General features: G+C 33.2%; 1 protein-coding gene across 7 annotated transcripts; it reads left to right on the top strand.

The window, feature by feature from the left end:
• The first annotated feature begins 672 nt into the window (after positions 1 to 672).
• Positions 673 to 8,972, top strand: LOC126725117 (uncharacterized). Of its 7 annotated transcripts, none has more exons than XM_050429644.1 (5): positions 1,094 to 1,548; positions 2,286 to 2,367; positions 2,828 to 2,911; positions 4,794 to 5,306; positions 7,454 to 8,972. In XM_050429644.1, the coding sequence occupies exons 4-5, from the start codon at positions 4,804 to 4,806 to the stop codon at positions 8,742 to 8,744; spliced, it is 1,794 nt and encodes a 597-aa protein (XP_050285601.1). In that variant the 5' UTR covers positions 1,094 to 1,548; positions 2,286 to 2,367; positions 2,828 to 2,911; positions 4,794 to 4,803; the 3' UTR covers positions 8,745 to 8,972. The 7 variants fall into 7 exon arrangements, with proteins under 7 accessions (XP_050285599.1, XP_050285598.1, XP_050285601.1 ...); XM_050429645.1 differs by having other exon boundaries at positions 4,785 to 5,306; XM_050429642.1 differs by lacking the exons at positions 2,286 to 2,367; positions 2,828 to 2,911 and adding an exon at positions 673 to 689 and having other exon boundaries at positions 1,197 to 1,548.
• Positions 8,973 to 12,687: the final 3,715 nt, after the last annotated feature.

The raw sequence follows: 12,687 nt of genomic DNA, 5'->3' as shown, positions 1-12,687 counted from the left end.
GTGTACGAGCACACCCTTCACCAAATTAATTCATCATGACTGGCCTTAAAAGGTATAGCACCCCCAACTTTTACCGACAAAAGGATAAAAGAAAAAGAAAAAAGAAAAGGAGATGAAAGTGTACGTTTATATAAAAATAAAAATGAAACATGAAAAATAATTTATTATTCACCTTATTTTCAACATTATAATTTTTGTTATATTTTTTTTGATATTATTTATGAGTTTTATTATATTATTTTAATTAATTTTTTTACTTATTTACAATACTTTCAGTAATAATTTTTTTTAATTTTAGTAAAATAAACGATATTTAGTGTGAATTTAAATATCGTTTATTTTACTAAAAATTAAAAATTGAAAACTAAAAATAATAAAAAAATAATTTTTTAAATTGCTATTCACATCAAAAATACTATTTATATGCCTATTTGTATTGTTTATATCCCATAAACAATACAAATAAGAGCTGATTAAAAAAAAAAAAAAAAAAAAAGCAAAAACGTGTCGGCATGAAAACACAATCCAAACACTCTTTTTAGACCCTACACTTGACGCTACTTCCTAGCCAGTTATTCTCAATCACACAATCCCCAGATCTCAGTCTTGGCCGGTCATCTAACCTATTTCCTCTCTTTTTCCTCTTTCATTTTCACATTCACGAACAAACTCACACCCCTCTCCCAAACGTATGACCAAGATGGGAAAATACCTATTTTTTTGAAAATAATTTAGCAAAATATTTTTATATTTTTTAAAATTAGATTCTAATAATGAAATTCGATATTATTAATGTTAAGTTTTATTTAAAAGACCACGTAAAACTCGATTATGGGAATACCAAATTTTACACCAAACTCAATTTTGTTATGATAGTTTATTAAAATGGGGACATTTTATTAAATAATTTGAAAAAAAAAAAAAAGACAGATTGCTAAATTATTTTCTAGTGACGGTGGAGGCCAAGCTAATGAAGTTTTCAAATAAACAAATTTCATGACTAAAAAAAATACTTTATTTTACAAATTAATTTTTATATCAATGCATTAAACAAACCACTTAAGGTTAGAACTTAGAACATAACAACTTTAAATACAATTTTTATAGCATTATTTTTCGTTCTTTCTCTCTCTTCTTTTCCCCTCTGTTTCCTTTGCTGATGTTCTTCTTCTTCTTCTTCTTCTTTGTTTGCGCAGTAGCTTGGTAAACTCAGCAAGCTAGCTCCCTTGAGATCTGTTAGTTTTTCTCCATCATTTCGCGAAACCGACGCTGCAAATCTCTTCTTTGAATCTCCATCTTCGGAGACACCACGCGCCGTCACAGAGATCCCGTCGGCTAGTGGTTCACGAAGCCAACGCCACGGATCTCTTCGTCGGCCTCCGATGTGTAAAACCCATGAAGCCGGCGTCCGTCTTCAGCCTCACGTGCCTCCACGCGCGGCCTGAAGTTTCCCGTCGACCCACACGCTGTCGAAGACCGCCGTTGACTGCGTTGCTCCGATTCCGAAGAATCCATGCCTTCTTCCTGCACTTTTATCTCAAAAAAAAGGTTTGCTTTTGTTTCTATTTTTGAAAACACAAATGGCTAATTTCCTAACCGTTGGATCATTGTTTTTACACGTCACTCATCTTTAAAAAAAAAAAAAAAAAATCACTCATCTATTTTAAAAACTATGCGATTTTTTCAGAGTTTAATTTTGTTTTGAGATTTAGAAAAGATTTGGGTTTTTATTTGTTCTAATATTACAAATTGTTAACACTATTTTTTTTTTTTTTTAATGGAGTTTTTGGGTTGTTTTCTGAATGAACTTTAAGATTTGAGAACCGTAACATGTCTATATTTTTTGCCAAAATCCTAGGGTGCCAGTAAGTAAGTTGTTCTTAACTTTTGTGATTTTTTTTGTGTTAGTTATTAATACTCTTAAGTCTTAAGGGAATTTTTGAAAAGCCATGCCAATCTCAATGACCCACATTCTAATATCTTTGGGTTTTTATCCTATCTCATTAGGATTGCTCTTTGATGTTGTGGGTTTTCTTTTGGGGGTTGTTTTATTGTGTTTGTTTTTAATTTAATGAGGTGAAATGGAAGTATTGTTTGGCAATCATGTGAGTTAGGTTTCTTCATAAATAATATGGGTGGGTCTTTGCTATAGGATAGTCTAGTTAGACTCTAGGGCCTTGATCTCATCTTAGAGATCTTTTCAATTTATCAAGACAGTGTGACGGTAAACTTTGCGATGCGTCTTGTTATTGTCTTATTGATAGACTTGATCCTTGTGTTTTTAGGATCCGGGATTCGTAGTGATGGATGACTGGATTGGATAATTTTGTGGTGTCCGGTTGAGGTTACATTGGTTGGCTTTTTGAGGTAAGTGGCTTCTTTAACATTGAGAAAGGGGGGGGCGGGGGGTGGCAAGTTTAGTGTAAAGCTCATTGAATTTTATTGTGTTCATTAACATCATAATCTAATATTTGTTTGAAGATTTCTAGATATTAGGATATCAACACTAGAGGTTGTAAACAAATTAGTTTATTATTTTAATTTTTTTTCTTTTATAGAAATCAAACGTTGTAGTTGAATATTCCATGATCTACCAAACAAATAAAAGTCATTTTAATTATGGTTATTTTATGTTCCAACTTACTACTTACAACAACATAACAATTCAAATAATTTCTTGACTTATCCTATATAAAAATTAATTTTTCTTTCCATTAATTTTTATTGAGTTTTCATTCCATTATTTATTTCTTTTAAATTTAAGATACTTCATTATTTCTCCATCTTACAAATCTATTGTACCAAAAATTGGTCCCAAAAACTTCAGGTTAATAATTCATTAACAAACAGAAGTGTTACTCACCAGCTGGTAGGCAGGATCAGTAAACATACAATACCAATTTCAATTTTGGTATGTTCCCACTTTCCAATTACCCCCACTATGCAATATTCCATCCTTTGTAAGATCATTTACATCAGCTTAGGTAAAATTTTCTGTTTATTTTATTATAAGAACATACTTTTTCTATTTTACATACTTTTTAAAGCACCTCACATCAAATTATCTACCTTACACTACATTTTATTAAATATAATTTTTCTTGATTTTTAAAATTGTTTATCTTTTGTTATATACAACAACCATCATTCACTTTTTTTATTTATCATTGGGATACATAAAAAAAAAAAAAGAATAAAAAACTAAATGCAAAATGAATAGTATTAGTGTAAAATTTACATGGTTACGGTAGTAAATTTGTAAATTTATATAATTATACACTGACTGATGTGAATTATTTTAAAGCAAAATTGTGTAAATTTTATACATTTTTCTATTATACACCCCTTGATAGAGTCCTCTAACCATAACAGATAACCACATGTTTACCTGACCTTTATCTGGTAGCACTACTGTACCAATATTTATCTTTGTCACAATTAACATTAGTATCATTTAGCCAAGAAGCATTTTTATCATAGATTCACAATTCAAGAGAGGGGCGAGAGATTAGGGAGTGCCAAGATCTGGCTTTCATAAATTTAGAAGAGAGAGAGAGAGGGGCCTCACTCAACACATTGCAAAGACAGAGAGAGAGAGGGGATTGAGGAGAAATATTCTGAATTGAGAAGGGAGATCTATGTAATAAGCATGTATTTTTACACAACTTTGCATGGTCTAATGTGGATTAATTTTGGGCGTGCATGATTGGCTAAAATATGGTATTTTTATTATTATTAAACAAGCACTAATGCAAGTGCTCTTTATGATGAAATCAATGTAAAATTGTTGGAGAGGGGGGCCAAAACTTTTGGAAAAGGGAGCCAAATATAAAATTGTAGAGAATATATTTACTTATTTTTTATTATTTTTTGTTAGATATATATTAGTCCATTAACATAGGTCCAAGTCTAATTTTATTTTGTGTGTAAACCAAGTCTCCTACTTGTATTAGAAGTATATTAGTTTAGAGTTAAGTTTGTTATATATTTCCATGTTATGGTTCATTGTAACACAGGTTTTGTTTTACACTCTTATATAATAAAAATGTAGCCCTTATGGGTTTCTTCCTATTTTATACTTGTGTTCTTGTGTTTCTATTTTATAGTTTCCTTTTCCATATCTATTCAACCATGTTCAACATGTAATATATCATAATTAATATTTAAAAATTCTTAAGGCCAGGTTGGCACCTTTTGCTTATGTAATAAAATTTTGGATAGAGTTTCATTACTAGTCTCACTAAAACAATTGACATAAGTACATATTTTAAAAATCTAAATTGTTGGATTGCATGATCTTTTATGTTCTTAACATCAATGTCAAATTTCGTTCCAATAAGATTTTTTTTACTATTTAATTCATAAACTTATTTTTTATGCATAATTTTAGACTATAAAAATTTAAAATTTAAACATTTGTTCGATGACAACCACATTTGAAAATTGTCCTGGATATCAAAGAGAAGCCCCAAAAAAAAAGAAAAATCAGCCATACTATTTATTATACAAGTTTCCTGTCTAACTTTGTATGTTATTTTATACTCTACGGATCATGGTAGTCCAAAGGAGAGTACGTCCTTCTTAATGACTGAAGTGCATCATTAGGCGGATAAAAGAAAACTAAAGTAGTTACGCACTGCTTGTACCTTTCTTCAGCTACTTTACACACTGCATGCTTGAAATAAAAAATTCACATCAAATCATTTTTACTCATAATTTTTACTAACAGTTATAATTGAGTGTACTTTTTTTTTTTTTTTTTAATAATAAATTGATGTTCTAAGATTTACCAGGAGAGATTCAATGGCTTCCTCAAGAACCTCATCATCATCGCCATCTTCCTCATTTACACCTCAATGGACATATGATGTATTCATTAGTTTTAGAGGCCGGGACACCCGCAATGGTTTTACTGACCATTTATATACTGCTTTGAAACATAAAGGAATTTTCACTTTTAGAGATGATGAAAAAATTGAGAGAGGAAAATTAATTTCACCAGAAATATCGAAAGCAATTGAAGAATCGAGGTTTGCAATTGTCATTCTGTCAAAAAATTATGCATCTTCTACTTGGTGCCTAAATGAACTTGCAAAAATCATTAAATGTATAAAAGAGACGGGAATAACAGTTCTACCTGTTTTTTATTATGTGGATCCATCTGAGGTACGAAAACAAACAGGAACTTTTGCACAAGCTTTTGTCAAATACAAAAAAGATTTAAAGGAGCCTATAGAGAAGGTACAAACATGGAAAGATGCTCTAAGAGAAGTGGCCAATCTTTCGGGGTGGCATTTGCAAGATAGGTACTTTAATTTGATATACTATCTTTTTAAAATGTTTCAAAAAATTCTTCCTATATATGGCATGAACTATAACGGGAACAATACAATAGAATTTTGACTGAATATATATATAACCAAAATATGATTTGATGGTTTCCTCTTTTGACTACCAAAAAAGTTATAAATAAAAATTTAAAAGTAAAATTACAAAATTTGAAGTATAGAATATGATGAGTTTAAATTTGTCAAAAGAAAAAAAATATAGATTTTTTTTTAGAGAATTGATACAGAAAAATCTTAAATGTTGAATAGTGAGAAGAATAAAAAAGTTATATCCATAACATTTTCACAATACTGTACAATAAATCATCAGTAGTTTGTTGTTATTGGTTATAATTTAAATCTATCAATAAAATGATTTTTTTGTCTTACCAGTAACAACTCGTAACAACTTAGCACTTAGAATTTGTTGTAAAAGTATTGTAAAAATGTTGTGAACATAATATTTCTAAAAAAACAGAAGAGAAGGTGATTAACATATGGATATCTTTTAAAATTAAATTATCCTTAGCCCATACATATAAATTATAAAGTAGTGAAGTAGTTAATGATAATTATATAAATGAATTGAGAAAAATAAAATTTTATTGAAAAAAGAGCTTCAATTTAATTTGTTTACTAGCTTGTAAAGACACATTTAAGGATAAACTTAGATGCGTTTTAAATATCTCTACCTAATTTTAATAATACTATTGATGTTCATTCTAGAACTTTTGTCAATTCTTGAAATAATCTTGTAAGGATCACATTTTTGCTAGAGTATGTAAGTACTCATTATTATTTACTCTATTATAGTTTAAAAGAAAGTTTGCTGAATTATTTATATACTTAATTATTATGTCACAACGTAATTTTTGTTATTGTCATGTAAGTAATTTATTCAAAGATTTATATATTTTAAAAATTTATTAAAATTGGGTTATTACAAAGATATATTGAAAAGGAATATCAAAAATTTTGAATATATTAAAAATTTTCATTGAATTTTATACTTGAATTAATAATATTTTATGATATAGATAAGATAGGTTTTTTTTTTTTTTTTTTTTTTTTTTTTTTTTTTTTTTATAATTAAAAAAAAAACTTGTAATAGTTAAAATGAATTAGAAGGTATAATTTTCAGTGTGCTTCAAGTAGAATGTGTAGAAGTGGTTTTGATTAGGCTTGATGTAGTTCTAAACAGACTAGAGTAGTTTTAATTTTAGGAAAATTGCACATAATTAGAGCATATGAAATCTAATTAAAATGACATTTTACTCAAGTTTAGAACGATATTAGAATCTAATTTGAATTATTGTTGAACTTCCACTATAATATATTGTATACATAACTACATATATAGCGAGGATGGCCATAATGATAGTTGTAATACTTTGGCAAATGGCAAATATATATATATATATATATATTGAAAATATACAGATTTTACATTAAATTAAGGTGTAATGTTGTTAAGGAATGGAACGCTGAGAGCACTTGCATTAGTCAATGTATAATAGCATAATGATTAAATTTAGTATGTCTATCTCCAAAAATCACCCATATCAATAAGCTAAAATTGTGTAAATTTACATTATTGCTATAGTAATAGTGCAATTACTGTTTACATGTAAATCTATTTTTTTAATACTTTCTTTATTCATGCAGCGAGATAATTATTAATATATATATATATATATATATATTAATGAATTGTAATGTAAAGTAGATAATTTGATGTAGATGTTTTTGAGAGGTGATTATGTAAAATAGATAAAATAGGTTTTTATGTTAAAATAGATAGAAACTTTTGCATGAGCTGATATAAAGTATGTAAAACCCAGGAACCTTCAAACACAATTATCTGTGAAAATTAAGAAGTGGGCCAAGGAACAATCCATAATTGTATTGTTAAAATTAACTAAAACGCAACACTTATGAGGGTCAACACTTACGAGGGTAGTTCTTTAAATTTTAGCTTTAAGCATTCAATTACATATATGCGTCCCAGTTTCAGTTTTTACCAACTAAACTGAATTCCATATACCTACTAAATTATAATTTTGGATCCTGTCATGGCCGATTTAGAATCGCAGCTTATAATTGTTCTCTTTCTCTCTCCATTACAGGTCTGAGGCAGAATGTGTCCAAAACATTGTGAAAGTGATATTAAATAAGATGAAAACATTCTTATGGAAGTCTTGTGGAGATATTATACCATCGAAGAAGGCTCTGTTAAGAAGGAAAACAGTGGAAAACCCCAGCTCTAAGCCCTGCTGCAATACCAGTACTGAGGATGTTGTGCACGCTTGGTGGTCTTGTTTACAAGCGCAAGGCAGGGAGGTTTGGGAAAAGAGTAATATGCGAGATTCTCTTCTGGGGCGTCGTTTTGCAGATGAACCAGACCTGGTGTGGACTGGGCTTGAACAGAATCAAGATGAGGCTGAGTTTTTTGCTCGTCTACTGTGGCTGGTTTGGCTGAGGAGAAATAAAAAAATGGTTGGTGCTGAATTGGGGTCAATTGAAGTAGAGTTAGTATGGTTAAAGGACATGATATGGTTAATGGATATGTGGTTAAAGGCTCTGTTCAGGCGGAAAAAACTGGGAAGCCTCAGCTGTGAGCCCTGCAAATGCAAAACCACTCCACAACCACCAGGCAGGGAAGTTTGGCAAAAGAGTAATACGCTAGATTCTCTTTTGGGACGTCATTTTGGAGATGAACAAGAACTGGTGTGGATTGGACTTGAAAAGAATCAAGATGAGGCAGGGTTTTTTGCTAAGCTACTGTGGCTGGTTTGGCTGAGTAGAAGAAATAAGACAAGGGTGGGTACGGAAGTGGGGTCAATCAAAGCAGAGTTAGTGTGGTTAAATGATGGAAAACAGGGACAACCTCAACCACCAGTAGCAAGATGGACACCTCCGGAAACTGATGTCTTTAAAGTAAATTTTGAAGGAGCTGTATTTCCAGAATCTCAGAAAATAGGCGTTGGTATTGTTATTCGAGACAGTGAAGGGCAAATCATGGTGGCTTTGAGTGAGAAATTGAGAGGTCCTCGAATACAAAAACCGGAGGTTGTGGAGGCTATCGCAGCAAGAAGAGCTATAATTTTTGCCAGAGAACATTGCCGCCTGCATCAGGTGGTATTAGAAGGAGATTGTCAGATGTTAATGCAAGCTCTCCAGACGGGGGATTCTAATTCAGTGTTAATAGGGCATCTAGTTGCTGATGTGAGGCACCATACAGTAAGTTTCAAGAGGTGTAATTTCACGTTTGTAAGTAAAAGTTGTAATCGGGTGGCACATGCATTAGCTCAATATGCATGGAATGTTAAATCATTCCAAGTATGGATGGAGGATCTTCCTCCACCTGCTATACCACTAGCCCTAAAAGACGCACTAGTCCCTCTAATTGAGTTCTGAAGAAGATTTGCACTCCAGAACGATGTTCAAATTATAGGAGTTGGGGGATGGGCGGAATGGGTAAGACAACTCTTATTAGAGTTGTTTAGAATATGATGATATGATTCACCATATGCATGAACATTTTCCTAACTGCTTAAGATTTCTTTATTGGAGTCAGTACACTTCAAAATATTTTCCATCAAGTTTCCAACCAAATGAAATGAGCTTGTTAAACTCTTGGAATGACTTGAATTGTCAAAAGTTGGTGACTTGACATTAGCCAACAAGCCATTAAACGTTTGCATGCCCATGTAAGAAAGTGTGGCTTGATATTCAACCAAGCCCAAGATTGGCAATCCAACAAATAGCATGCGTGAAGAAATATCACAAGCTTGCATTAAATGTTGTAGATTTGTTGCATGGATTCTTGGCTGAAGTTGTCGACTTTCTTAGCAGTGGAAGTCTTGCCATTATTTTCACTTGCTTAATACCCGTGCTATGCACGGGGTACCATTCTATTCGAAGAAACCATCTCTATCTAGATGCTAAGAGTTGAATTTTTTTTCCCAATACACTAACATATTCCATAAAGTTTCAATTCCTATGAAAATCGAATGGCATTAAGGTTTGTCAGTGTTAGACTGCTATAACATTAACACAATAACATCCATCTATCAGAAATGAATAATACCAAAAACTGGAACACATATATAGCACATTAAAACACACACATACATAGTAGGAAAAAATAAAAAGGCTCATTTATTCAAAAACTGGATTTCAAAACCCTTGAACATGTAAAATTCTCCAAAAGAAACATCACAAATTAATGCTCATATAACTTTTTGAATCATCCAAATGCACAATATTAGAAGCAATTTTTAGGCTTCTTCCTACTCTCAGGGGCCTCCAAACAATTTTTTTTTTCCCTTATTCACAATCAACATGAATACATCTCATAAAGAACGAAGAACATATTTGTTAATAATCTGACTCTCAATCCAAAACAGTCCCAAGTTTACAACCAATATAGGCATCATAGCCATAACCGGAGACTGTAGCATCAAAAAATATAAAATCTATGCTTTTGTCTATAATATGAAATTCCCAGAGAGAGAGAGAGAGAGAGAGAGAGAGAGAGAGAGAGAGAGAGAGAGAGAGAGAGTCACCTGTGTAAGAAAGATTGTTTCCGCAAGACTGCAACTGTGTGGCCGTGTGGGAGAGATGAAGTTTCAAACTTTTCAATTTTTCTATTGTATACAAGTAAGCTCTGGATGTGTTGAGATGAAAATTAGAAATTTTTACCTTTTATTTGTTAAGGTAATTGTTAAAATACCTATGTGTTTATTTTAAAGTTGCTAAATGTGTAATTATTGTAATTTTTTGATATGTATTTGTGGATTGTATTTTATTTAAATAAAAATTGTTTTTATTTTATCAGGTATGGGGGGCCAAAATGGTAAAGATATTTAAGAAATTTCAAATTATTTAGGATATTTCCAAAATTTTTTACAAAAATTTTTGGGGGGGGGGGGGGGGGTTGTGCCAAGGCCCCCCCTCGATCCTCAAGTGGCTCTGCCACTAGATTGTGACAACTTTCATCTTGCTTACTCCAGACATGAATTATATTTATGGGTTGTGATGACCCTCATCTATAGATCAATTTTTTTTTTTTTTTTTTTGGTAGTTTTTTGTTTCTCTTCTTCTAAGAAAAACTAACAAAACTATGCATCTAATAGTTTCTTTGACCTAGGGTCTCTCGCAACCCTTGCCGTCTGTAGAATAAGTGCCTACTCCTTGAGTGAGGCTTTTGTTTTTTCTGTTTCCTTGTCGCAAGCTTAAACAAGATCACGTCTTTGTCCATCAGAGTGATTCTGCTATGGAGAGTGTTAGGATTACTGTGATCATTGTACATGTACTTTCTATAATTACCTTGTGTACTCCAATAGTTGTTGCCATAGTGTGATAGTTGCTGCCATAGAATTCTGTTGGAGTTAGTTACATTGATAGGTGATAGGAGTTAGTTAAGTAGGTTAGTGATAGTTGGTGATAGCTATGAGTAGTTAGTTAGTTATAGAGGGCAGAATTGAGAGAGTGGTATATGAATAACAACAACTTGTACAAAGAATTCAATCAAACAGTTTGAGTAAAAAATTGTAGCCATGGTCTTCTGATAAATCTTTGGTGGCTTTGAAGCGAATTCGGAAACACACTAATGTGAAGGGAGTGGAATTTGATAAAGCGTGCTTCTGGGTTTAGGTCTATGACTTTCCATTAGGCTGTTTGAACATGAGGGTGGCTAGCGATATTGCTTCGACGGCAGGCGAAGTGATTAATAGTGGTGTGGGTAGTGATGATTATGAGGGCAGCAATTTTATGTGGGTTAGGGTACAAGTTGATATTACAAAACCACTCACCAGGGGGAGGAAAATTGGTTTGAGCAATGGAAAGGAGAGTTGGGTTAGTTTTGAACACAAACGTTTTCCTAATTTGTGCTATTGGTGGGGCCGTATTACTCACCATGATAAAGATTGTTTAGTATGGCAGAAAAGGAAGGGGGCATTAAAGGAAGGTGATCAACAATTCAGGTCATGGCTAGGGGCATCCGCTCCGAATATCGCGAAGAAAACGTTGGTTCGTGTTGCTGGTTATGAGAAGGAAGTCATCAAGGAAACCGAGATGAACTCCGGGGGGGGGGGGGGGGGGCCATGGTGTGGAGTGGATTGGGTTGAGCACTAAAATAGTGAGCGCAGGGAGAGAAGAGCAGCGGGCCCCAACTGTTAACGGACTATAGGTAGTTCAGGAAACTTTTCCAAAGGAGCAGGTAGGGGCTGGTATGGGTTCTGAGGTCTCTTGTTCTCTGAATAATGTGGAGTTTATGCAACTTGCTATTTCCTCTTCTTAGGACTTTCAGGCACAGTTGGATGATATTGATAACGAGTTGACACGGTTTGATAATCTGGGGGAGGGCCGAGAGGGTGAGTCCTCAGTTCAGCAAGGTGGGATGGGGTCTAGGGTAGTTGGTTGAGCCTTTTTTCTGAAAAGTCTATTTACTCAGACAAAGCCATGCAAACAATCTCCATCAGTAACAAAGTTCACCAGGTTGTCGAGAACATTAAGTGTATCAAAAGAATTGAGGGAACCAATTTTATCCAAATGGAAAAGGCAGGATTTTGCCGAGGAGATGGAGGAAGAAAGTGGTAGTAGGAAGAAGCGGGTAGTTTCTTTTAATGATTTAATGGTGGAGGTTGATGATTAGCCCCACCGATAGCCATGAAACTCTTAGCTTGGAACTGCAGGGGGCTTGAGAATCCCTGTGTAGTTCAAAAGCTTGTCGATATAGTACAAGCATAAGATCCCTTGATTGTGTTTTTGTTTGAAACATGGTCAAACAAGGAGCATATGAAGTGGGTTCATGATAGGATTATGTTTAATGGTTGTTTCACAGTACCATATGAGGGTAGGGGAAAGGGTTTGGCCCTTCTTTGGAAAACAGGTCTTAATGTGTGGGTGGATAGTTTTTCAAATTACCATATTGATGCTATTGTTCATGGTGGTTCAGAAAATACATGGAGATTGACTTGGTTCTATGGCGAGCCTGATACAAGTTGTCGAAGCAAGGGATGGAATATATTAAGATTGTTGAGCTCAAAACCGAAACTCCCATGGTGTTGTTTTGGTGATTTTAATGAGTTGCTTGAGGTGTAAGATAAGCAAGGAGGGGTTCCTAGGGTTTATAATTTAATGCAAGATTTTTGTGAGGTTCTAAATCATTGTGGTTTTGTGGGTTTAGGGTACTTAAGGCCAGATTATACTTGGTATGGTTGGCGAATGGGGGAGTTGATTTGGGAGAGACTGGATAGGGGGTTGCAAACTATGAGTATATGTAGGGTTAAACATTTGAATTGCTTCACTTGAGATCATCGACCAATTCTGTTGTCTCTAAATGGAAATGGGGAGC

The sequence above is a fragment of the Quercus robur genome, chromosome 5 (genome assembly GCF_932294415.1).
Source record: "Quercus robur chromosome 5, dhQueRobu3.1, whole genome shotgun sequence".
NCBI classification, from domain to species: domain Eukaryota; kingdom Viridiplantae; phylum Streptophyta; class Magnoliopsida; order Fagales; family Fagaceae; genus Quercus; species Quercus robur.
The sequence above is the reverse complement of the archived record's forward strand: the minus strand, read 5'-3'. Positions and strand labels throughout refer to the sequence as shown.

Coding starts and splice junctions, on each gene's coding strand:
- LOC126725117 (XM_050429642.1), top strand. CDS start 1,514: ATGCCTTCTTCCTGCACTTTTATCTCAAAAAAAAG. Junction 1,549..4,793: donor ACTTTTATCTCAAAAAAAAG/GTTTGCTTTTGT, acceptor AAGATTTACCAG/GAGAGATTCAATGGCTTCCT. Junction 5,307..7,453: donor GGGTGGCATTTGCAAGATAG/GTACTTTAATTT, acceptor TCTCCATTACAG/GTCTGAGGCAGAATGTGTCC.